This window comes from Chroicocephalus ridibundus, chromosome 10 (assembly GCF_963924245.1).
Source record: "Chroicocephalus ridibundus chromosome 10, bChrRid1.1, whole genome shotgun sequence".
Taxonomy (NCBI): domain Eukaryota; kingdom Metazoa; phylum Chordata; class Aves; order Charadriiformes; family Laridae; genus Chroicocephalus; species Chroicocephalus ridibundus.
In genome coordinates, this window is record NC_086293.1 from 24,871,151 (window position 1) to 24,897,159 (window position 26,009).

Genomic DNA, 26,009 nt, shown 5'->3' on the forward strand with positions numbered 1-26,009 from the left:
CATGAATCACAGTTGGAGTATTGTCCCCTCCAGGCCTTCAACACTTCTACAAAGATTCTTATTTTTAGGAAGCATGCAAAAAAGAAACAAAAAACCACCCACAGAAACAAACATAGTTTGGCACAATTTAATTCTAACTGAACTTTTGTTTTCTACTGTTTAACTACAATGTCTTATTTTCTCCTAGATACTTCCATGCTAACCACTTCATTAACTAATTCACTATTCATCAGGTAATGAAGATAGTCTAAGTGGGCTGAGAACAGAGCAGCTGATTTTCTTTTAACAGCTGCTGCCTATTGTTGACTAATTTCAGTCCGACTGTGTTTTCCTCCTCCTATTTCAGCTAGAATCACCAGCTTCTTTCATTGTCTTTTGAGACTAAGAATATGCTACTGGTTTATTGTATACATATGTTAATTTGGTGATCTGGTAATAGAAAATTGTTTTTAAGAAAACGACACAATAATCAGTAACGTGCAGTGCCAAATTAGACTAAAATCTTGGGACAAAAAATAAAGCAAGACATAATTGCTAAATTGTATCTACCACACATTTTGATTCACAGACAATTTTTCAATATTCTGTAACTTACCTTCATCACTACTGGCTGCTTTCTTTACAAAAAACACCAGAGAATATGAACAAATTTATGGTGGCATGATATGGGATATGTTTCTCTTTACTAACAAGTAAGCTAGGAAGATATTTCATAATACTACAATATACTTTTATGAGAAATACTGCAAGCACAGTATACTCAGAAGCAGTGTTCTGAGCCATCATTATGTGTTGGTATATGTAATGGGGTATCATTACCAATAATGTGCAAAAGCTGTATTTAAATATCTAGATATCATCTGATTTAGCTAAAGTCATTACGAGAATTTGTCCAGGATCCACTGGCTTTACCTTCTATCGATAAAATTACTCAGAAGTGCTACAATGAAATGATACCATTAAAATGAGAAACTTGTGACAGTGTGAAATCTGCTGAAAGGCACAGCTGACACAGCCCTAAATGATGTAGTAAGTTGCACACACAGATGCTCTTTATTTGTGCTATAGAAGAAGCAGATACATTGTTATCACAGCTGCTACTTGCTCAAAATGCACTTTTCTTACTATCCCTTCTATTACACAATACTGCTACAATTCAGAATCTCAGAAACAAAGAAAATCTATGTTGGGGGGGCAGTTGCAGTATGCAAAAAATAACTCTTAAATTGCAGGGACTGCTAAGGGGGAAAATCAGACCAACACCAGTATCAACTTTGCTGTTGGATTCTATTTGACATCTGACAAAGAAAAAAAAAACTTTGACTAGTTTTGAATTTCAAACTTTATGCTTCCCAAAATAAACATTAGATTAATCACAACAGACAAGATACTATTAAGCACAGTTTTTAAAAGACATCATAGAATCATAGAATTGTTCAGGTTGGAAGGGACCTTAAAGATGATCTAGTCCCACCCCCTGCCCTGGGCAGGGACACCTCCCACCAGCCCAGGTTGCTCCAAGCCCCGTCCAACCTGGCCTTGAACCCCTCCAGGGATGGGGCAGCCACAGCTTCTCTGGGCACCCTGGGCCAGGGGCTCACCACCCTCACGGCCAAGAATTTCTTCCTGATATCTAACCTAAACCTCCCCTCTTCCAGTTTAAAACCATGACCTCCCATCCTATCATTACGCTCCCAGATAAAGAGTCCCTCCCCAGCTTTCCTGGAGCCCCCTTTAGGGACTGGAAGGGGCTCTAAGGTCTCCCTGGAGCCTTCTCTTCTCCAGGCGGAACAACCCCAACTCTCTCAGCCTGTCTTCATAGCACAGGTGCTATGTTCATCTTTGTGGCCCTCCTCTGGACTCGGTCCAACAGATCCATGTCCTTCTGCTTTATTTTAATAGAAAAATATTTTTATTCCTCCATAAATAGTATCTGCTACTGAATAAATAGCATCTATCTGCTAAATGAGACCAGAAAGCCTTCAAAGGCAGGAAAAAACAAAAGCAGAATACTCTAGTAACCTGGATCACTACTTGGTAAATACTGGGTCAGAATTAATCTGATACAATATTGAATTATGACACACTATACATGACTGCATCTCAGATCACCTTTCCAAGGAATCTAAATGTCATCACGTCATGAGCAGTTCTGGTTCAAAACATTATTTCTGAAGAATACCTTTGCAGAAACTGCATTCTTAAATTTTACTTCCTTACTGGTGCAGGAAAAAAAGGCAAAAAAAATCTATTACAGTGATATAAAAGAATAAAATAAGTTGTTAAAGGAGCAATGGAAAGAGTAACAAAAAAATTGCAGGTGAGTGGGAAATTGCTCCATAATGGAAGGGGTTTTTTTATGAAGGAAATGTTAGATAATTTGAGCTGAAACATCTTTAAAAAAAAAATTGAGAACAATTAATAAGAAAGCACAACGACCAGATGATGCTCTCTCAAAATCTTTAAAGAAAGTACGGCATGAAACTACTGAATTATTAACTATGACATGTACTATATCATTTCAAACACAAAGACCTTCCCTCTGCCTCAGAAAGTTCTAGAGACAAGATCTGCTGGATCCAGTACTATGCATTTATTTCATTCCCTATGCAACCCCTGTTGGTCAGTGTTAGAGCTAGGATTGGGGGCTCGATGCTGTGACCCAGTACAGATGTTAAAACTTGATGTTTCTATATTAAGGAAAATCTTTCTAAAACACAGAGTTGCTTCTAGCATGACCAAGTTGATTTTGGGGCACATCCAAACTGAAAGAAAAATCTTGACATTTAACTTCCAACTAATTATGATGTTTAAATTATTGATAAAAAAAACATCTAGTCCTTTTTAGAGGTATGTATGCTTGTCAAATATACATAAAACCAATGTATGCAGACTAGAAATCTATAGGTTAGAACAAACACATTGCTCTGTTTTTAGGCTGATATATATATATCATATATATATATATATCATATATATATATATATGCGGGATTGCAAAATAGAAAGAAACTGAGTGCTTGATTCTGCCCTTTGAAAGATCTGTCTGTCCAAGCTGAAAAGGTCTCCAATCACTATGCACAATTAGGACAGCAGAAAACAGGCCAGAGTTAGCCCTCCAAACAGAGAATTTCTAAGCATGTCTTAGATTTTTCTTTTCTTACAGTTATTCCCAGCAATGAAGGTCACTGGAAGCCACACAGCGCTCATTTTACTGCTTGTTACCACTTATAGTTGCTAGCTGTGAGTTTGTATAAGCTAAAATACGTGATATTTTTCTTAACTCGTGCACAGCATGCTTGAATAGATACAGCATCAAATTATCAAGTAATCATCACATGTATTAGTGGAAAATATAGCAGCAGCAAACTATTACTCAAGTTGAGGGAAACCATTCACCAATTTTCATGTGTTTTGAAGTGTTATTATTTTTGTCATTGAAATCTCACTATTTATAAAACTCCATTACTATGGGAAGAAAAACTGTATTAGGAAAAGCTATAGAATAAAATGCACGAGAATCCAATTATTTTGGTAGAGTGAATATATGTGTAAACATGGCTAACTTACAAATTAGGGAATCAATTCTCATAAATTTTTATCAACCTAACAGCTACTGACAGAGTAAATTCTATGTTGAAGCCATGACATTTGTCAAAAATTAATCCACTGTGATTCTTCCCTCTGATTTTTTTAACAATTTTGCTGTAACATGTACTCATCCGTAGGTTTTCAAAGCTGAGTGAGTTATTCTATCTTCTTCTGGGGAGCACGGACTTTGGTATTTAGCCATTAGCCTTAGGAAAGAGTTAACTAGATGCAATGAAGCATCCATAATAGAGTTAATACTACAAATCGCAAAACAAACTTAAACTTAGGCAACCTTCTGATTTGAAAACAAGTACAGTAGTTGAATTATGAAGTTAGTTATTTAGAAAGGCAAGTTCTCTATACAATGTCCACACTCTAGGCTTGGCTTAAAAAAATACAAACCCTTGAGACTCTATATCCTACTCAGAGTTGTAAGAATTCTAACATTTAATTAATTAGAATCCGAAAGCTGAAAACTGGTCTGCTCCATAGGAGTCAGGTATTTGCATGTGATCGTAAGACCACAGCAGTTTACCACTCATTAATGAAGTCATTATACTTTAAGTGTTCGTGTTTAACGTGTTTTAACTGCAACTAAAATGCATTAATTTAAAACTTGAACAGCCATCAAAATGGTGGCATAAGTTGATTCACTCTGTAACTGGAGTGTTTTAAGAGCACCATTCAATCATTTCTAACCAAATCAGTACACAAAGAGATATAAAGACTGATTCCTATTTAGTTTAAGGATAAATAATAATTTTAAAATAAACATTTCAGTCTCAGTTTTATCTTCTAGATAAAATGATAAAATTCTTTAGTGAAATTTCTTCTTCATGAAATTTCTTTTTTCACCTACAAACCAAAGCTTTAAAAATCCATTTCCAGTGAAGCATCTTGCATCATTACTACTGCAAAGCTGTCAAACTGTTAAAATGCAGAAGAGACTCAAATCTTCAAGCAATGCAGCTTCATCCGTAACACACGGAAGTCCAGAACCTTTGACTTTTCCAAAAGAGAACTACATCTTGAAACAGAATAAGCCCTTTTAACTTCCCTAAGTCAAGATAAACGCCTATAGTTACCCCTTTTCATTTTTAGAGGAACAAATACTCCACCACAAACTTAAAAAATTAATCACAGAATAGTAGGGGTTGAAAAGGACCTTCAGGGATCATCTAGTCCAACGCCCTACCAAAGCAAGCAGGTTGGACAGGAATGCATCCGGGTGGGTTTTGAGTATCTCCAGACAAGGAGACTCCACAACCTCTCTAGGCAGACTGTTCCAGTGCTACAATAATATATATAATACAGTAATATAGTAACATTCAAATTCAAGGATTCAACTTGAAAGATTTTCTTTCATCCAGTAGGGCTTTAACATGCACTACTCATGACTGGAGTAACAGCAAGTAAAAGTGAGGAAGCATTTGCAACTTTGCAAGTCTTTGCTAAAATACACGATTACAGCTTCATAGGGTGCATCCTGAAATGCCCCTGCATACAGTAAACCCATGGACTTTAACGTCATGGACTTTTTTTACTCATGGTTACTCCTCCAAAGCTTCAGAGAAGAAAGGGTAGGAAAACTTTTGCTCTTATACCCTAAGATTTCCCTGTCTTGTCTTCACATACCGAGAAGGGGTTACAAATTATACAACGCAGGAATGTTTCACGGTCACCTTACACGCTGAGTGCTGACCCTCTGTTGGAGTGTCTGGCACACTGAGCACTGCCTGTCAGTTGAGGATATGCCTCCTCCAGACAAATGTGAGCCTGCATATCTGCCCCTTTCCCAGGAAACTGGAGTGTATCTGTTCTCAGTGATCTCCCTAATAGTTTAGTACAGAGCAGGCATCAGCACTATATCAGACTGGGAGTGTGCAGACAACGACTATGAAGAGACGTCCAAATCCTGTAAATTCATTGATAGCTGATGAGGTTACCTATCAGTTCACATCCTTCAAGGTTTGGTTCACAGAAAAACAGATGGGATTCCACCACTTGCCAAGACAAAAAGTTTGTTATTGTGGTGGAAATATCAGCTTGGAGCCTCCACTACCAGCTTTCTTCTCATGAAGAACAGGAAAAAGTGGAAAAAGGAAATGAGTAAACAACTAAGTGGAAAATAGGCTGAGTACCTGGACCTCTAGCACCCCAATTTGTCCTTTGCATTTGCCAGGAACTCATTTTGACATTACTGGCTAATAATAGGACAGGCTGTATATCTCAAACACAAACTCTCTGAAATGACATACTGGAAACAAGAGTCTGATACAAAATATTAAAGTTTTGTGGTATAAAATGGCCATACTCACTTGCATTTTTAATAGTTTGAAGAAGATTTAAAGATTTTTGTGTGTTTACACGTTTTCTTCCACATTCAGCAAAGATGTGGTTTACACATTTGGTAGAAAAGTTTGATGATCTCTCCTAGAAACTAAATCCTCTTCACAGGACTTATTTTTTCTGGCATGCACTTGTTTCTTTCTTTTCCCTGATTTATAAACAAAATTAAACACGCACACATTCATCTTACAAAAATAAATAAATTCTGCACTCCAAAGATCCTAAATCCAAATATTGAACTATCTACGTGTAAAATTTTTTCTTTATTAGAGATGAAACTTTTGAGTAAGAACATTAGAAGTTTTGTACTTCTGTAAAAGCAAATTCAGAAGTATTTTATCGTTTTAGTAGTATTTCACAAAAGTTACATATCAAAGAAAATAACATTACTGTTTATGCCCCCTCCCTGGAAGTGTTCAAGGCCAGGCTGGATGAGACTGAGCAACCTGGTCTGGTGGGAGGTGTCTCTGCCCAAGGCAGGGAGGTTGGAACTTGGTATCTTTAAGGTCCCTTCCAATCCAAACCATTCTGTGATTCTATCTTTTTATACTAAGTGATGGAATACGGAATTTAAACTAACACTTCTGAACACAGAAACATGCTACCCAAAAAGATTGCATTGGTCTTGCAACTTGAGGCTGACAAATGGGCCAATTAAGCCTTTGCCAGCATCACCACCTTGACTTAAAGATACTCTCTTTATAGGCAAAATAGGCATTTTCAAAGTACACTTTTCCAAAGTAATCTAGCTAGAAAATAACACATCTAATTTTCTTACATGTATAACCATATTCTTTAGAAATACATTTATATTGATAAATGTTGTATGAAGGACACTGATGCATCCTTTACAATTTATCACTTCTCTAACCATTAGAAAACAGCTATCGCACAGGAGCCCTTAAGCACAGGGCTTTAATCCATCTCTCTAAATACTTCCAGTATCCTCAGCCCAGAAATCTATAGTTTTCTTAACTCAGTCATCATGATCAATTTGCCTGAAGGTTACCTGCTAACACATTTGTATTTTGTTACCTCTACGCTTGTTTAAAGGCAAGAAAAAGACAATTCTAACATGCTTACTTAACCCTTCACTGGAAACCCTCCATTCACTGAACACCCACTCATGTCAAGGGCTCAAATCGCCTGTAAATCTTCCCCATATTTTCACTGGAATAGAACAAAGCATGTGCAAAACAATCTAGCATAGCCTTATCTTTGTTCAAAGAATGGGTCAAGCTCATTCAGATTATTTATTAAAACGTGCTGTGTCATACTACACTAAAACATACTATCTTTGTGCAGTTGCTCTTTCAAGTTCGCTTTCTTTCCATTAGCCCTTCCAATTGTTGCTTTTCTTCTGGTACTTTCTGAAGCAGTCTCATTCCCAAACACGGACAAAGGGGACAAGATCAACCCTTGCACAGAGTCCCTGTGTGGACACTAATTCCAATAGTCAGTGCTTTTCATCCCCATCCCCCTTACTGTGCAACACAGCAGAAGACAGTTTATCTAATCCATGCTTTAACTGATTAGATAACTTTCCTGAAAGTTTCAGTGCAAAGAAGTCTCCAGAATTCTATTCTCCCACAACTTTTGTCTGAAATTCATTTCCTACCCTGCACTTAATGCCCTATTCCTCCTACTTCACACTTCTTTATTTCAAGCAGTAATTATTACAAAAATGAAACTTTTATTCACCTAGTTATTTGCTTAGTCCATAAACTAAAGTCCTTAAATGACTCCAGAACTTGCACTGACCAGTACATAAACAGAGGGGTACACACAACATCATGCAATGCATCAGCCCTAGCACTCATTGAGTAAAATGAGTACTAAGGTCCTGTATTTGAGCTTTCATACATCTATTTAAAATAATTACTTGGGTCTAAGAAGTATATAATATTTGGATCAATAGTAACATTGCTATAAGGGTTTCTAGAAATATTCTTGTCATACATGTGTCACACAGTCATGCTAAAAACACCTTCAGTGGTACCACTCCCACCAGCTGGGCAGTTCACATGAGCCTATTTGTGAACACCCAAAACATGATGCTTTCTTTTGCCATGTGCAATTTCTGATCAATGGGATGTTGCCTGCCTTGGTTTCATTCACAGATCACCTGTTCAAGGAAGTCACTGAACTTCCCACCAAACAAACACTGACGGATGCTTGTGCTACTAATATAACAAATAGAAGCTTAACATTACCATTTTCAGATACACATTAAACACCGTATGGAAGCTTACTGTATCTTCTGAGACATCTAACATTAACTCCCCCAAATTTCCTTTCCTACTGCTGTTTACCTAAATGTCACTGCTTTTGCTGTATCACTATGGAAACAGTGGCTGTTCCTTATGTTCCTATATTGCCACTACCAATCACTTTTTCTTCGCCAAAATGTGCTGCCAAAACAGTCTACATTCTCAAACTTAAAATACAGTCTCTGACAACAAAATTCACCAGAAAGCATTCACCAGAAAGTCAGGCAAACCATTTCCAAATAAAGACAAAATAAGAAACTGCTTTAGGAGAACTCCCTAGATCTCGTTCTAGTGTTCATGTGAATGCTATTGCCATACTTGAACATTTCACAGCCTCAAACTTGCTTTTCCTTTTGATATCCTTTTAGAGCAAAAAAACTGTTTTATAGGTGGGAAACTAAATACCAAAGAGGTAAATAGCCCGTCCAAGAACACACAAGAATTTAGGAGGAAACTAAAAAATTCAACGGCCATTTCTGAAGTTCTTGGCTAGCATCTTACCTACTTTCTCTTACCCTTTCCACTATGGCAACGAACCACTTTACTTCCTTAACCCACATAATTCAGTGTTCCTCGTAGAGGAGACAAGCAGTTCTGTAAGCATGAAAATTAATAAAGCCTCATCCCTACAGCCTGGCATTGGTTGATGAGTTTTGGTATGACATGTGGACTCCTGCTGCAGCCTGCCTTTGGGGGAAAGAGGGAACACAAAGTTTCTCTCTTCCTGTTCTCAAAAAACGTGTAAAAATAACTTGGAAATCTTTGTTTCTGCTGTATTTGTTTGAAATCAGATGCTCTCAGAAGTTACTGAGCTCAAAGAGATACACGTATAGCATGCGACTGCAAAAGCTTCTCTTTTCTTTGTTTTTTTTGCCCCCTTTTTAATAGGAAGCTCCTGGAAGAACAACCTGAGCTACTACATCACAGCTTGTGGCCCATATATTTTTCAACCACATTGATAAATGCTCTCAGCCATACAGTGCTTAGGGAAAACACAGACGTTGAGAAGCGGCTGATAGTCTTTTACTACAGGAGACATAGTCTTTCAAAAAAAGTCACAAATCTAACCGATGCTGACAGACAAGGCCTGTGCATGCTCAGTCTACCTACGTGCAATCGGCATTAACTACGGGTCTTAAGCTTGCAAAGCCTCCAGCAAGTTTCAGAGTTCAGGGTAAGGTCTTCTTATTGTATTAAGAATACAGATGGCATGCACGTCTGGTCTTAAAATGGGCTTACACCAAACACATCCATGACAATGCAACATAAAACTGAATCGTTAGCCAGTAAAATAACATGGCCTCTGCTGAAACCATGTTTTACGGAATTTCATTTAAATGTGACAGTTTCATTATATTTAAGACAAAACGTAAAAATTTTTAAGTACCATTCAATTTGTTACTAGAACGTAGAGAAACTTTCTGTTCTATGCTGTGCCTTGAGAATTATGGCAGGCGAGGCACTTCAACAGGAGACAGAGGTAGCTGCATTGCACTACGAATGCAGGCCAGACACAGAGACTTTGTACCCTGAAGTATTCACCTTTCCTCTAGCAGTCAATCGGAGCACAGACTGCAGTAAACATCATTTAATGCTATGAGAGTCTTAGGTACAGCTGGGTTAACCATTGCTCCTTTTTATTACTGATTTTTTTTCATTTAGTTTTTCTGAAGTCAGTGGAGTGAAGAGGTTTTGAGACCTTATTTTAATAAATTTATAAGCTCTACATAATTTGGTAGGTTGTTTTCCTTCAGCTTTTTCCTTTGCTATAGCAAGAAACTATTGAACAATAAAATCTACCTGAACTCAGAACTTCTTGGGATGAAGATAAGCATATAATTACTTAAATATCATTTCATGATGAGTAACTGACTTATGCCACACATCACTGGTATGTGTTTTAAAGGATTCTGGATGAATGTTTGAAAAAAAAAAAAAAGTAATGGCATAATAAATCCATCAGAGTAAAAACTGCACTAACAAAATGTCTGATAAACATAATACAGCTTTGGGGTATTTGCTACTCAGTACCTTGGAAGGACCGCATTTTTCTGATTAGCTGAGTGGCATAAGATGTGATCTTGCTGGAGGCTGCTGCAGCCACCGTCAGCCAACCCAGAAAAATATAATTATTAAACTATTGAACATTTCTTATGTTTACGTTCTTACATTGCAAAAAGCTTTCCAGCCTTCATGCCATAGAAATGTAATTGTTCTGTACGCTCCTTTGTGTCACTGGGTCTTCTGCAAAATTTTACTGAAATGCAACCTGGTAGTTCAGTATGACGTATTTAAGCTGTCAAGTGTGATAAAATTCAACATACCACCTGTTTTTTATCATATGAGAAGAGGACAACTAGAAGAATTGGCCAAATGAATCTTTGGGCTGAACCACTTTCTTCAATTAAGATACATCAAATATTTGTTTCTTAGAAAATACGCAATAAAAATAAATTTGAGGATAAAGTTCTGATCTTCAAGTTCTTTGTCTAGCAATATCCCTTCTGCTATACTGACCAACACTGATCAGTTTGTATTATGTGATTACTACAGTAACAAACAGCAAGATTCAGACATTATCAAAAAGTGTAATTTTACAAGTTTTCAAACTTGTAAGGAGCTCTCCACACACAGGAATCGTGACCACCGTGAAAATCATGTAATAGCAATAGAGGAGTTAGACACTGCCCAAAATTTTAGCCGTGCAACAAAATTGAAAATGTACTTGCATACTATCTTTTAATATTAAATAAGTGGAAAAAATCTTGGTTTGTAACTATGAAAATAAATCCATGCAAATTGATCTGCTCATCATGTCAAGATTTTATAGTACTATCAATCACTACAGTATTATTCTAGAATAATATTTCCTACTAACACTGAGCAGGCACATGATGTATCCTGGTCAGCTGTGTTTATTTTATTGAAAATGTTATCTTCATAGTTAAATTTTGAGCATAAATCTCAAATCTTTATTTATAGTTTGGTTTCAAGTGCTGAAGTCAAGCACCTAGGTTTCTGAGAAGAATCACACTCTGTTTCATCAAACCATTCTTCAAGACGAATGGAACTCTAAAAGCAGTTTTCTTCATAAAAATTACTATAAAAAACCACAAACAGTGAGATGCTAATCAGTGCTACCAAGTGAATTTTATACAAGCAGAAGTAAGGGCATGCTCTGAAGGGGGAGGAGGGGAAATGATACTGTATTTGCAATTCATTAAATGAAAATTTTATTGCTGAGGATTACACAGTAACAAAATAAAAACAACCTAACATTGAAAAGCAAATCCATCCTAATTAACATTCTCCCACTATCACTATATACTCATTTAACTTTCCTTCATGGCCTGTCCTTCCACACAGCCCAGCAAAGGAAAGGTTTTGGTGCATGACAGCAGGATAAACAAATCTGAATTCTTGCAAAATGAACGGTAAATGAAATCATACATTCAATTGACCATCACTGAAAACAGTTTGTCACTTAAAGCCCAACAGATTAGAAAATACATTTTTGTTGATCTTAACAGCTACATGAGTCTTCCAAAGCACCCAGGGACTGGCTATTCAAAAGCACCCAGAACTTCTCCCTTTCTGCTCAAATTAAGCAAGCAAGCCTTGACCAGCACTTTCCAAAGCCACGGATCCAAACTCCAAGATATTTCAAGACACAGTGCTCACATAAACACAGACCATATTTAATAAATAAACAAACAAAACCACAGTTCTCAATGCACAATACACTTCTTATATGAATCATGTTTTTAAAAGAAAGAATTCTAGGTTATGAAGAATACAGGTGTTAAAACAGATTTTATAAAGCAAATCCAAGCAATATTTATGGTAATCTACTTTTGGTATGGCACTGATACATGGCAACACGTAAAGATTCTGAATTTTATGTGTTCATTTTTTGAGAAAAAACTTCAGAAAATTTTCAGCGTTTCCTTTAGCATAGCAGCTATTATCAATTAATAAAACTGTAGATTCATATTTTGTTAAATTTACATGCTCAATATTGGAGCAAATTAGTAATTCACATGTTTACATACAGTCAGTAATGGCTTTTATAATCTATGTTTGTTCATGTTTTTTTCAGAGCATTTAAAAATCAACTTTTACTCTATGCCAAAAGTTTGTATGGTAAGTACGTATTTCTCCCACTCATCTTAAATGTTCCCTTTAGATTTGAATTACAATTTTAATGTCAAATCTACTTTCCCACTTACCATTCAACTGGCATAGTAACTCATAAGATTATTCTGTGCATTTGGAAGTACATAGATTCACTTTTATTGTGACCAGTCTATACTTTAAAGTCTTGCAGGCATGCCTTTATCAAGCAGGGAGTAAGGGAAAAGAAGGGAGGGGGATCACCACTCTCCACAGCACAATTAAATCAGAAAAAAAAAAAAGCCTTCTACCAGTGCAGCACTATTCTGTTTGGGAGACTGACTTTAGGCTATAATAGAAAAAGAACTCTTTCTGGTGTATAATGTATCTCCCTAGGCAGTTTGCCAGTAATACACTACCAGCAAACCTTTTTAAGGAGAGACAAGCTCTTAGTAAGAGCTCCCCACAGGAACAAGCTTGCAAGTTTGAACATGGAAAAAACATTTCCTTTCAAACGGGAATGATTAAGTACATCTTTTTGTAAGGCCTTATGGTTTGGATATCTAAGAAGTTCTCTCCTGCATTAAAAGAAAAAAAATGGGAAATTACCTTTGCAGTGTCATTAACTGAAACCTGTAAAACTAAGTTGTGGACCTTCTCCTCATAACCTTGCACTCCAAACAGACATTTTTTTATCTGTGCTGAAGTAGCTAGATCCTAAGTTGTATTGCGGCACACAAAATAAAGAACAACGACTAGCCTATGTTATTCTCAAATTTCTACAAACCAAAGTGACCTTTCTACTAGTTGGAAATTGCCAGTCATCTTGGTCATATCTTTCAGGACCATCCCTTTTCCAGAGTGTGAAATAAAATTTCTGTTCCATTAACCCCTAGAGATGGGCTTGACACATGCAATTACAATTACCAAGAAAATTCAGGAGCTATTTCACACTACTGCTACAGTGCAAAGCAGACAGACTAGGCTGCAGGACAAAGTGGGTGTAAAACACTACCAACTCAGAATTTTCATCTATTTTGCAGAGGTGTGCATTACAACACAAAGGGAAAAAGTTTTCTAAATACATGATCTGCACTGACAGAATTCAAAGCAATCCATAATAATTAGCTAATGCACACTACTGAAAGTTTTGGGCTGCCAGTAATATTAAAATATTGAAATATGAAGATAGTGTTGAGTACAGCATTACAATATTTTTTAATAATCCCCTTACAGAAATGTCATCTATTAAGAAATTCTTGCAGTTGTGCAAAGGTTACTGATGCATACTGTCTCACCTAATAACCATCAAACAGCTTTACTATTCATTTTCAGAAAGACAAGTCGTGCTGCTCCAGTAGTTAAATAGTTACCAGGTTTTTTTGAATAAGAAAACAGATGTCAAGGTAATCAATGTAAATAAAAAGTAGCAGAAGAAAAATGATCAAAACTATCCCTTAGAGCATTTACATACACATATAGACACAAAAACCAATGAGAAGAAAACTCAACATTCGGGGTTTTTTTCAAAATTAAACTACTGACTTTCTTGCAGGCCCTCCTGGCCACTCATACATAGAACTATAAATACATTTCACTGACCTGAATCGATATGCAACATAAAATTCCTGTGTTATATCAGTTACAATTAAATCCAGTATTTCTGAATCTTTTTTCAAATTAAACTTAATCACATTTTCCCTTAAAAAGAACTAACCCAGTACCTTTAGTACCAGTAGTTAGGTGCTTGGCTAAATACATACAAAACATTGCAATGTCTCCATCATGTTTTCCCATATGCAAAATGAAGTATTTTCAGTAGAATCCAAATTATCTTGCATCTTTCCTGAAAAGTTTGCTTGGGTGACTTTTATGCCAGCTAGCAGATATATTAGGATAGAGCATTAGCTAAAAATCCAACGATAGAAAAAGATCAGAAACACAGAACATCTTCCAATCTAAGTAACTTTTTGATACTAAATGAGGGGAGAGAGACCCAGGCCTCTAAGACCCCTGAACTGAAAAAGTAAACACAGCAAAGACACTAGATATACATACAGGCCTTTCTAAAATACATCATAGAACATTTAGCAATTAAACACAATCTTTAGAATTATTTACTAAATGCAGTTAAAATTAGTAACATTCTACGACTATTTTCAGATAAGCTATGTATAGAGGATAACTGGGTGCAAGGTAAAAACCAACAACCTTTTCAATGGATGGATTAATTAGTCATATGGCCTTAGAACTGAATGAGTCATAAGGTTGCTAATGAGATAAGGACAGGAAGCCTGACACCTCTTAAGTCAAGAGTTCAACTGGTTCTTCTCAGAGTACTCCCCTGCTGTGCCCTAGATTGAAGGCACAACTAACAGTTCATAGAATCATAGAACCATTTAGGTTGGAAAAGACCCTTGGGATCATCAAGTCCAACCAGTTCAGGGATAACACTGGCTTTCCTATTGCTGGAGGCACTGAAAGATCCACCTAAATCTACTTACAGAGGAAATCTTTGCCTGAAAGAGAGGATGTAAACATTACCTTTCTGTAGCAGTGTCCCCCACTATGGCTCTCCCAGTCCCAACTGCCTGGGAGAAAGAAGAGAAGGTATCCAGGACCATCACCTGACCTGCTCTGCATGCACAGGCTGGAGGGACCTTCTTTTAATGCAGAACCTCGCTCCGTGAGAGGTTTCACACTGACAATGGTAGTCAGAAACAAGGCTGAAGAATCCTGCTATCAGGGGCACAGAGTCCTGAATTGTCATTAGGTTCCAGCCCTTTATGCATTAGGGTCATGCCCTTTACTTACATGACTTTGCACTTGTGAATTTTTTGTAATTTATGCAACTAAGTCTCCCAAAATGCATAGGCTGTCAATCTCTTCTCAAGTAGGACAGCGTCACCAGTGAAAACCTTCAGGGTCTAGTCACAAGAGATGTAGCACACCCAAAGCAGACACAGACTTCAGGGGTGTACTTTTCATAGACTCTGTATGGATGGATGCCTTCTCATTGCTCACATTTACTTATTAAAAAAAAGGGAAGAAAAAGAATAACCAAAAATGTCTTGATTGTGGCCAAAATCCAGAATTGTACTGTGCCAGCCTGCCTGCACACTATAAAGTAAGCAGACCAGTGCTAGTCAGACCAATCGGAAAGTCAATAGGAGGCAAAGCACAGGAGAACAGAACATGGCACAGCAGGATGATACAAGAAAGAAAAATTGAGGTGGGAGAGTGAGATACAGCAAAGCATGCTGCAGAAGAGGACAAACAGAAGAGTAAACACAGAGGGAAGCTAGAGGCCAAAGACAAAAGATAACAAGAAAGAAATGAGTGGGAAGTTAACAAAGACATGAAGGGAAATAACATACCACAGATGGGGAAAAAAATGGAAAAGACAGAAACAGAAGACAGATATATCCAGGAAACCCTTCCTGCCAGAAACTGCTTCTTATCAAGCTGAGACAAGAAACACTGCCTAACGAAGAGCTGAATCAAGCATGGAAGGTTCAGATCACCTGAAACTTCTGAAGGCAGATGAAAGAAACTACATTAAAATATGAAGTAGTGGGCTTATGAGGATTTTCATCCCAGAGAACACTGTCCCTCTTCTGCTTTAAGAGAAAAATAACTTCTCTGGTTCAATAGTAGTTTCACCCATTTACTTACAGAAGAACACTAATTAATTATTAATTAAGTAGAATTCAGGATCAAGTTAAATAGCTGGTTTTGAAGTTCATTAGTCTGTATTACAAACTATGCAGTATAGAAAAGCATCAGAGAACCACTCCAGTCAAAGTGCCCCTCCTACCACACACCAGACACACAGGTCAAGGTGTTTTAGACAAAGGATTAGATAAACTTTCCCAGAACCCAGGACTGTAACACCAGCAAGCAGTCAAGCACAGTCCAGTCTGAATTTAACTCTACACTTCTGCTTTGTTTGAAATGCATTGTTTTGTATGACCCAGTACTAACACATCATTCTTGAGAGAGAATAAGGACGACCATGAATCCACTGTGCAAGAAGATAGCTGTAGTGCACCCTTCTGCTCTCAGAGAAAGGCAGAACAGAAATTTAAGCTTATCTACTCGGAAGATGACAAGGCAGACAAAAAACTAGCAACGAAAGGGACTCCTATCGTACAACACCAGTGGTTTTCATCTGCTTAACTGAGTCACTGATATCATGAAGAAACCTTTCTTTGCTTCCTTAAGTTATCCTAAGCATCTCATAGAATGCTGCTGGCTCTACCACAAAAACTTCAATAATCACAACTTGCATATCAGCAAAGATGAGTGACCAACACAGGAACACACAATTGTCCCATCCTTACACTTAGCTTGCACTGTCAATTTTCTATAAACTCTACTGTTCCAAAAACACGGGTGTCGAACCTTCTCACAGACACCTATCTTAAGATACTTAAGACTAAAAACTGACTCATATTCAAGGATAAAAGATAGCCAAGATACATCCTATTTTTTTAAAAAATACATAAAATATGCATACATGTGATTTGCTATTTCTCTTAAGAGACATCTACCTGTTTCTTAAAATGTTTGTTATATTTTTGGTTAATTTGTGCTAAAATTTCTTTTGCCATTACTACTGAAACATATAGCTGACTTGCGTTGATTAGACACAACACGTTGAAACATTCATGAAGCTCACTCACAGCTCAACCAGTGGTTACCTGGCTGACATATGGTCAGCGTTTCACTGGCTCAGGCACAGGTAAAGACAGACTCAGAAACTGTACCTCAGGTTTCTCTTACAAGTCTTGGAAATTCCATCACACAGAAGCTGTCTTCTAACATCCCATCGCAAACAGGAATGAGTACCTGTTCTGCATGTGTACCCTTGGATTGAGGTTGCCATTGCAAACTTCTTGAAGTCATAAAGAATGAACACTTTGACTGCTCCAATTCTCATATATGCAAAGAGTCTTCTCCCTAGCCCAAACAAAACTGGAAAAGTTTCCATTTCTAGTTCCCACTTGCCAGTATTCCACTGGTTTTTGCCCTCTTGTACCATTGCTTCCTCCTTCCATGGCTGATTACAAATTATATATATTTTGTATTCAAAAAAAAAAACAAAACACATGCATAAATATTTTTGTTTACAAATTAAAAAAAAACACGAGCCAGTTCAGCTAGCTGATGGAAAGCAATTAATCTATTCAACTCAATGAAGCAACATCGATTTACTCCCTGAGAACCAAGCCCTAGATATAATACCCACACGCAAACTAAAATTTATAAAGCTGAACTTCTAGGGTTTACATAATGAGGAAATGAAGGCACTGGAGGCAGACCATGTTCCTGTTCCTCACTGTGGTCTCTCCCCCCAAGGCTCTAAATGACCCAAGTGCTGCAATCTGTACAGTGCCAATGGATGCCTGTGTCCAGAGAGAGGAAAGGGGGGAGAGGAGGCTGTGGGGTTGAGAGGACCAAACACTGGGCTGGAAGGAAAGAGGAGATTATCTTCTTTTTCTCAACTTTTGAACTTGAATTCAAGACAGAACAGGGTACAGTCTCCTAGCAAGATCAAACTGGCAGTGCAGGGCTCATAAAAGACAAACATGTCCACATGCAGGGGGTTAAAATCCTACCAAACCTGTTCATAAGATTTAATACTGATTTTTAAGATTTGGCCTGTTTTTCAGACCAGTATCACAAAAGATGTGAACATTATTCAACAGAACAATCCCCACTTCTACTATAAGACAACTGACAGCCCTCCCTCTCAAACATGTATCTACACATACACGTCAAGCATCTGGAAATGGATGCTCAAGCAGGTTCCCAAGCAAGCCTTAAGATTTCTAGCTCAGCTCTTCTATTATATTCCCTCACAGTACACTTGAATCCACACTAAGAGTTCAACAAAGGAAGTGGGTCTACAGCAGGAAAAATTTCAGTGAAATAGCAGAGGAAGAGACTTGAACCCAGACTACTAGTTAGTGTATTTCATGATGCAGAACCTTAGTCCTAAGAAAAACCAATGCTGATCATTCCAGAACTACTTATTTTATGAGAAGATCAGGCACACAGGATGTGCCTGTATGATCCCTTAGTGTGCTCAGATCTGTCCCAGCACCTCAAAGTACACTGTCAGGATAAACTCTGTTCTTTGAGTAAACTTAGTGGAATTACTCAACCATCAGACCAAACAGGATGAAGATTTAAATGGGAATTTGAGAGAATTTAAATGGTCAATTAAACTTCATATACACATAATTGGGGGTGTTCAAGACACTTTCAACTTAAAACTTATAAGGATCTCTTACTAAAAAAAAAGAAAAAGTAATTTATTTTTACTTAGACTAACTTGGCCAGATTAGATAAAACCAAAAGCCATCAAGGATGAAAATGTCCGTTTCTTTCTAAATACTAGCACATTGTAGAATTAGGTCAGAAATACCAGACGTTAGCCTAACAAACCTAATGCTAAAAACATTTCTTTCAAAATTATTAGCCTCTGACACAAGTAACTGCTTTACCCTTTTCATGTAATGCTTTATGAAACTGGTTATTAGCAGATCTCTTGGTGGACTGACAGCTATGGAGATCTGTGCCCTGAATTTCTCGGGGGAAAGAAAAAAAAAAAAAAAAGGAGAGATAGACTGTTGGTTGGCTAGATACACAGCTGCAGAAATCATTCTTTACATTGACCTGAATTATTCTGCCTTTCGCCAGCATTTTTTATTGTCCGTATTTGCTTAATCTTGATAAACAAAAAATACATAAACTGGGTCATACGCACAGAATCATTACTTTTAGGAAAATAAACAAGCTTACACACCACAAATTACACAAAAATGTTCATCAATAGAAGACCCCGTATCAACCCTAACTTTCCAGGTAAATAAATCCAAAATTACCTACTTACTGGTATCCAATTCTTTATTCCGTGAACAAACTTCCCCTCCCCCCAAAAAAGTCACATGCACATTTTGAATGCACAGGCCCACTGAACTTCACTGACTATTTCAATGTATTTAATATAAAAAATGAAATTATTGCAACGTAATTCACTATCACGTGTAAGCCTGATAGCCTTTATAAGTTTTAATAGGCAATTAAAACAAAATTAGTTTTCATTATATATTTTCAAGCACAACACTAGTATACTATTTTCAATTGAAGAAATACATCTCTACACGCTGCTTACTGCCATACCATCCCTTTTTTGAAAGATCACTTATACCAGCAGTGACTGCTTTTAAGATTCACATTGATGTTCCTATCGCTTTAAAACGTATTAATGTAAAATTTCCCACCATTGCCTCATTAAAAACTAAAATATCTAGTAAAATACATAGCTAAATAACACCATTAAAAATTGAAAACAGACAAGTATACTAGGAAAGGCAGTAAAACTTTAGAAGGACCAAAACAAGTGCCAGAAACACAATAACAGCTAGTAAATACATTTAATTGATATAAGTAATAGAAATTCAAATTAAAGTTTTTATACCATATAGATATACATGCAGCATGATGTTAATGTACGGTCCCCTCCAAAGGATCTCACCACTGAAGAAACTTATTTTTAACACATAAGGGAGCACATATTAAAAATGAAAAAAACCCCAAAGTAATTCCATGTACATTTTAAAGTATCGCTATACACCAATTTATTTATTTTTTTACTAAAATTACCTATACTTAATACAGTCTCAAACACTAGCATCTCATCAAGTTAAAAGTATAGCAAACACATACAAAATAAAAACTCAAGAGTACTTACCAAATTATGATTAGTTGAATTCGAATCATCTTCTGGGAATGGGATGTAAACAGCTAAGGCCACACAATTGGCAAAAATAGACAGTAGTATAAATATGTCAAATGGTCTGGAAAATCCTGTTAAGGAATTCATGAATTACAAGTATCTACAAACTTTTAAGTCTAGTTCTCCTTTCAGCATCAACACTCGTAAAACAAGTCTTACTTTTAAGGCAATCTTCTGACTGATAACTGTGACAAACACTTCATCACCTTTAGTTCTATCACTATACCATATTATTTTCCGTCACAGTGATCTTTCAACTTCGTCTTCTTTTTGGAAAAAAAAGAGAAAACTATTACTCTTGCTGCCACAGAGCAGTTTAGATTAAATTCCAGAGATGAATATAATTATACACTCTTAAATCAATACATGGGTCATCATGACAGGTAAGGAATACTTATTGAGCTGTTCTGTCCTCATACGCTCACATAAGTTTTATTAATCTTAACAGAAATGTGTTTGTCCAAAGGAGGAAAATCATTGGGGACCCAGTTTGTAGTAGGATATGAGAAAGATTCCCAGCAAATCACAACTGTTCTCCTGTATGAGACCTGGAAAGCAGGAAAATTCTGAGCCCCTCTTCATGTCTCTGACAGCTGGACTCCTCAACAATTTTGCTTTGGCCAAGACAGAGTCATGCATACTAAGAGGCTATAGGCTTTCACACTGACAATAGCATGAATTGATGTTACACTTTTTATACCTTATCTGGATGACAGCAGTTGAAACATGGAGATACCTCTTGTCTTCCAGAAAGAAAAATATTTCTTAAAATTCACAGCTATGAAGTTCATCCTTCAGTATATCTTTAATTTGCCTTTCCCCCGAAGTATTTCATTATTTTCTTGTAACTACAAGCACGGAGGTACCCAGATGAACCTACGTGTGGAAATTTGGAAAGGGAGCAGTTGGGGCTTTAGATATGGTTTTTGACATCCTTTCCTCAATTCAACACACAACTTCCTGACACACGTCCGTAAAAGTTCCATAAAAGACTGAGAGAAGAATACTGAATATACTCAATGGAACAGTACTGAATATACTCAAAACCATATTTTTGTCAGTTTAAAATATTTTTCCTGGAAAAAAAAAAAAACTACAAAGCCCATATGCCCTGTAAGATCTGTTAAATTTTGTTGGCCTACAAAAAGTTTGTCACCTCAAGGGCTGAGTTTATGTTCACAAAGCTTAACAACATCAACAGCTGCTATGTTGCGTACAAAATGAAGTTACAACACACATCTTAACATGCGGCATTCTCAAGTATGAAATAAACAAAAGATACCAGCACAAAACTGACAACCTTGTTTTATGGCGTAGTGCTACTGGGACAAATTCTGCCCTGAGTTACTCTCCCCTAGATCTATAGCAATTTCATTTAACTGACCTTAGCCAAGGAGAGGCGAATTTACTGAAATTAGTTGGATTTCTACCAGTTTAAATGAAAGAAGAATTTGTTTCACTATCTTTAATTTGCAATTGAATTATGTTCAAAGAACTGAAAAAACCAAACCCTATAAATGAGTAACAGTTCCTACTGCCAGGTTGGCTGTTCTGTTTTAAGTAACAAAATGACTTTTACCTCAAGTAATCTACTCTTTTGAACAGCTGTTTCCCATTACAGGGATGTTGCCATGGCTAACATTTTTCTCCTTGTACCTCAACAAAACTATTTTCTGTTTCAAACCTTTTCTTGAGAATTAAATAATATACCAAATCAACGTGCTAGCAGTTCTGCCGACGAAATCCACATACTTCCACATCACCATCAAGATAAAGCAATCCTTCCCAGCATACAAGTTATCATGAATACAGGCCAGTACATCTGATTCCCCAATTACAGAAGTACATGCTTCCAAATATGTTTGGTGGTAGATATATGTGGTAAAAGTACAGAAGATTAGTATCTTTCAGAGACTTGTATGTACTTAGAGTGAGTCCTTGGCTTAACTAAAAAAATCTTCCCTACTTCTAGCAGTTGGAAAAATAATCTTTTTTAAAAGACTTCTACATCTGACTCATTTGCCCTAACGGCAATACACCAAAGTGCAATATGGAAGACATAGGTCTGACATCTTGGGTCATCTCCCAGTTAACACTGCTAGATGTACTCCTCTCCAATCAACCTGATTTGGAAGGGCAACAAACGGAATACAGAGATTTGCTGGAATATAATGTAAGCTTGTAACTTCAAAAACTTCTGAAAACATTCCCCCGTCTCCTCCAAGAAAAAAGGAACAGCTATGAGCTCTTCTCTGACTTTGAACGACTTCAGTAAAATGATATTCTGTGTCATTATGAGACAAATTAGGAGGCTATCTTTAACACTAATTTAAGCAAAATTAACTACCATCAACATTAACGATAGTTATCCACACATGCAAGTGAACTAACATGTTAGCTGTGATGCTGTAAGAGATGCTCTAAAACAATCCCCTTGATACATTCAAAAAACCCAAGGAACAGATTGTCAAAACAAAACTGCATCAAAGGATACTTCCATTCTACTAGACTAATGCAGGCTCTTCGTATTGGGTTGTTGAGGGATAAACAGAAAAGGGCACGGGGTGGCCGACTATTAGACGTATTACCCTGTTTTTTGCTCTTGGCATATTGCTGGCGTTTTCTTTGGGACAGCGATCCTACAGGCTGGGCTGTGGTGGTACTCATATTTTGGGCAGCCTTTGCTTGTCTAGCAGCATCAATTGCAGCTTGCCAAGATAGAACAGTTTGCTTGGATGGTGCTGAACTGTTTGACTGAATAGCTGGTCCGTCACCAGGGAGAGGAATTCTGGTGCTACTTGCATAGTTCACCTCTGTGGGACAAAAAAAAAAAAAGTACTTGGTTATTTTTTTAATGCTAAAACATGTCATGATATTTCTGACAAAAAGATTATTTAAAGACCTCTTGGCAGTATGATGCTTCCATTACATACACTACAGAACACAAGAGTATCCGCATATATATGTATATGATTGAACAGTAGCAAAAAAATGCCCAGGTATCAGTATTACAACTTTCAGTTTAATGCAAGCACCAAGACACAAACACTTCACGTTTTGATTCTTCCACTTGCTGCGTTTCTTCCTAACTGGATGACAGCTTTCCTGCTACCATGTTTATCCAATGAAACATAGCTACTCCTTAAGATCAACTTTGCCGTAGTACCTTAGCATTCACTATTTTCTCACTTCATTTTGGTCAAAAGAGTAGTTGTTTAAAATTCTTACACATTATTCGATTGAGAATAATCAACACGGGAGGAAGGAAGTCCTGTAAGCAAGTTAAATCTTGCCCTATTCTGCATTCTTAAAGAAAAATGCGTGGATGCCTCCCACAAGTGAAAAATCCAATATTGTCTGCTGATAAACACGTTTAGAAAGCACTGGTATCTTTCACACTAGAAATTACAACCGTGAAACCACTGTAAAGGGATGGGGTTTGGTTTTGCTTTTTCACAAAGATTTCAAAAATAAACTGCCCCTTCCAAATAATAATAAAGTCCTCTATATTCAGATGACAGCAAGGAAGGCAAAACACCACCTCCTCGCAAGGATCTTTCCCCGCGAGCTCTCTGACTAGAGCAACGGAGTCTACTCCTACATGCACCTGTAGGAAGGAGGGACTCCCGAGTGAAGTGCAAAACTTGAAGATGCCTCGGTGGGGAGAAAAAAAAAATAAAAATGGAGGAACACCCGGCACAATATACGTGCAGGGAATTAGGGCTGGCGGGCGGCATGACTGTGACATGGATCTACACAGGCAGGAGAGGGAAACGGCTCCCCAGCCACCACTGATCGTCAAAGAGGGGACAGACACAAAAAGCACACCCTTTTTTTTTTTTTTTTTTTTTTTAGACGGGGGGGGCGGGAGGACACAGCAACAACGAGGAAGACGCGAGAGCCGCGAACACGGGTGAGCGCGGAGGAGCCCGGCCTCAGCCGCCGCCGCTTCCCGCCGCCCCGCTCCGCTCGCGCCCCTGCCCGCGCGAGGGGCGGCCGCGCGGCGGGGGCACTAAGATGGCTCCCCGGGATGGCGGCGGGGCGAGGCGGGTCACTCCCCGCGCCCTCGCCCACGGGGGCGACCGAGCCGCCGCGGGCACCCGGCACCAGCGCGGCGAGCGCTGGCCAGCGGCGGGCGGGCGGCGCATCAACAGCTGGGTGACACGGAGGGCAGCGCCGACGCGGGGGTGGGCTGGCAGCGGGGGGGGGGGGGGGGGGATGCATTTTATCTCCAACATTTTTCCGGAGCGTCTCTGCTCTCCCCTGCCGCCTTTTTTTTTTTTTTTAAATAAAAAAGCAACGGCACGGCCACCTCCCCCGCCTTCCGCCTGCCCTTTGGGATGCCATGAAAACGTGGCTCGGCGCAAATAAGCCGCCCACCCATCCATCTATCTATCCACCGTCTTTATAAATCAATACTTGACAGGGAAACAAAGCCCAGGGGCCTGCCTTCCCCCGGCAGGGGCAAACCCCCAAACTTACTGCTAATTGAGGAGGGAGTAATCATTTAAAAACAAGAGCGGGGGATGCGGCGGGGATGAAGGCGGAGCGGCCCCGGCGGGGCAGCGGGCCGAGCCTAGCGCGCCCTCCGCCCGGCCCGCACCCCTCGCTGCCCTCCCGCCCCGGGGGAGCCGCGGCAGCCGGCGGGTTTATCCACGATTACACAAATAAGAGGGAAAGGCAGAGCAAGCCGCGTCCTCCCCCCGCGGCGCGGACGGCTGATATTAATGGCCCCGGGGCAAGAGACAGACGCACATAAACCCGCTCCCATGTTGGTCACACGCCGAGGGCACCACCTGAGCTCGCCTTCACCTCACCCCCTGCCCCCCTCGAACCCAGCCGCCCATCTCTTCCCCATCCCAAACCCACCCCCCATCCTCAACCCCTTCCCTAATCCCCCCCAATCCCCGACTCCCAAATCCCTCACAAATCCTCCCCCGCTCCCCCCTCCCTCCCCTCAGCCCCGGGCACGCCGCTGCCCTTGCTGGGCGCTCCGGCTCTTACCTTCTGGGTGCTGCTCGGGCTGCTGCTGGTGGTGCATTATTCTCACTTTCTCCAGCGTGTGAGAGGAAAACGGAAAAAGAAAAACCCAAAACCCCACGAAAGGGCAGATTCGCCCCCCACCCCACCCCGAGCCAGGTGTGCGCTGCCCCCTGCGCTCCCCGCTACCCGACCCCCATGGTAGTGACTAGCGACGCGCGAGGGGCTGCTGCTCCTCCTCCTCCTTCTCCTGATGCTTCGCCGCTGCCAAATCCCTCAGAGTTTGGGCCAACATGACACTCACATCCGGGTGACACGGGATCTCTCCATCCCTAGCAACCCGGCTGCTGCCGCCGCCGCCTGCTCCTCAGTCCCCCTCCTGCCGCTGCCTGCTCCTCCTCAGTCCCCCTCCTCCTGCTGCCGCCCGCTCCTCAATCCCCCCCTCCTCCTGCCGCCGCCACAGGGTTAACTCCCTCGCTGCTGCCACCGCCACCTGCTGCTGCCGCGGCCGGGCGGGGGCGCGGAGCCGCTCTCTAATCGCCTGGAGCTCCGGCAGCCGCAAATAGAGCTGCCGCCGCCGCCTTAACCCCTCTGCTGCCGTCTTAAGCCCCTCGCCGCCGCGTTGCCGCTCCCGCCCCACACGCCGCCTCGCGGGGCTCCCGCCCCTCAGCCCTCCCCTCAGGCACCGCCGCCCTTCAGCCGCCCCGTCCCCTCAGGCCGCCCGGCGCACCTCGGCCCTCTCCCCGCCCGTCCCACGGGCGCTGCCCCGCACGCCGGGTACCGGGACACCACCGAGACGTGAGCGGCTTCAGCGTCTCCCTCTCCACGCACGACCGCGTCCCTCGCTATTGACGCCTCTACCGGGCCGGTACGACCTGCACCGTCCACCCTGCCCGCACC

General features: G+C 39.6%; 1 protein-coding gene across 18 annotated transcripts in view; it reads right to left on the reverse strand.

Annotated features, from left to right (window-relative positions):
- CACNA1D (calcium voltage-gated channel subunit alpha1 D) overlaps positions 1–25,464 on the reverse strand; it is a 201,088-nt gene extending 175,624 nt beyond the window's left edge. For all 18 annotated transcript variants that reach the window (XM_063348334.1, XM_063348325.1, XM_063348328.1 and 15 more), the window contains exons 1-3: positions 25,134–25,464; positions 22,624–22,942; positions 20,085–20,190 (exon numbers count right to left, since the gene is read on the reverse strand). In XM_063348334.1, coding sequence (XP_063204404.1) covers positions 20,085–20,190; positions 22,624–22,942; positions 25,134–25,170 — 462 coding nt within the window. In that variant the 5' untranslated portion in view covers positions 25,171–25,464. The remainder of the gene's footprint in view (positions 1–20,084; positions 20,191–22,623; positions 22,943–25,133) is intronic.
- Positions 25,465–26,009: the final 545 nt, after the last annotated feature.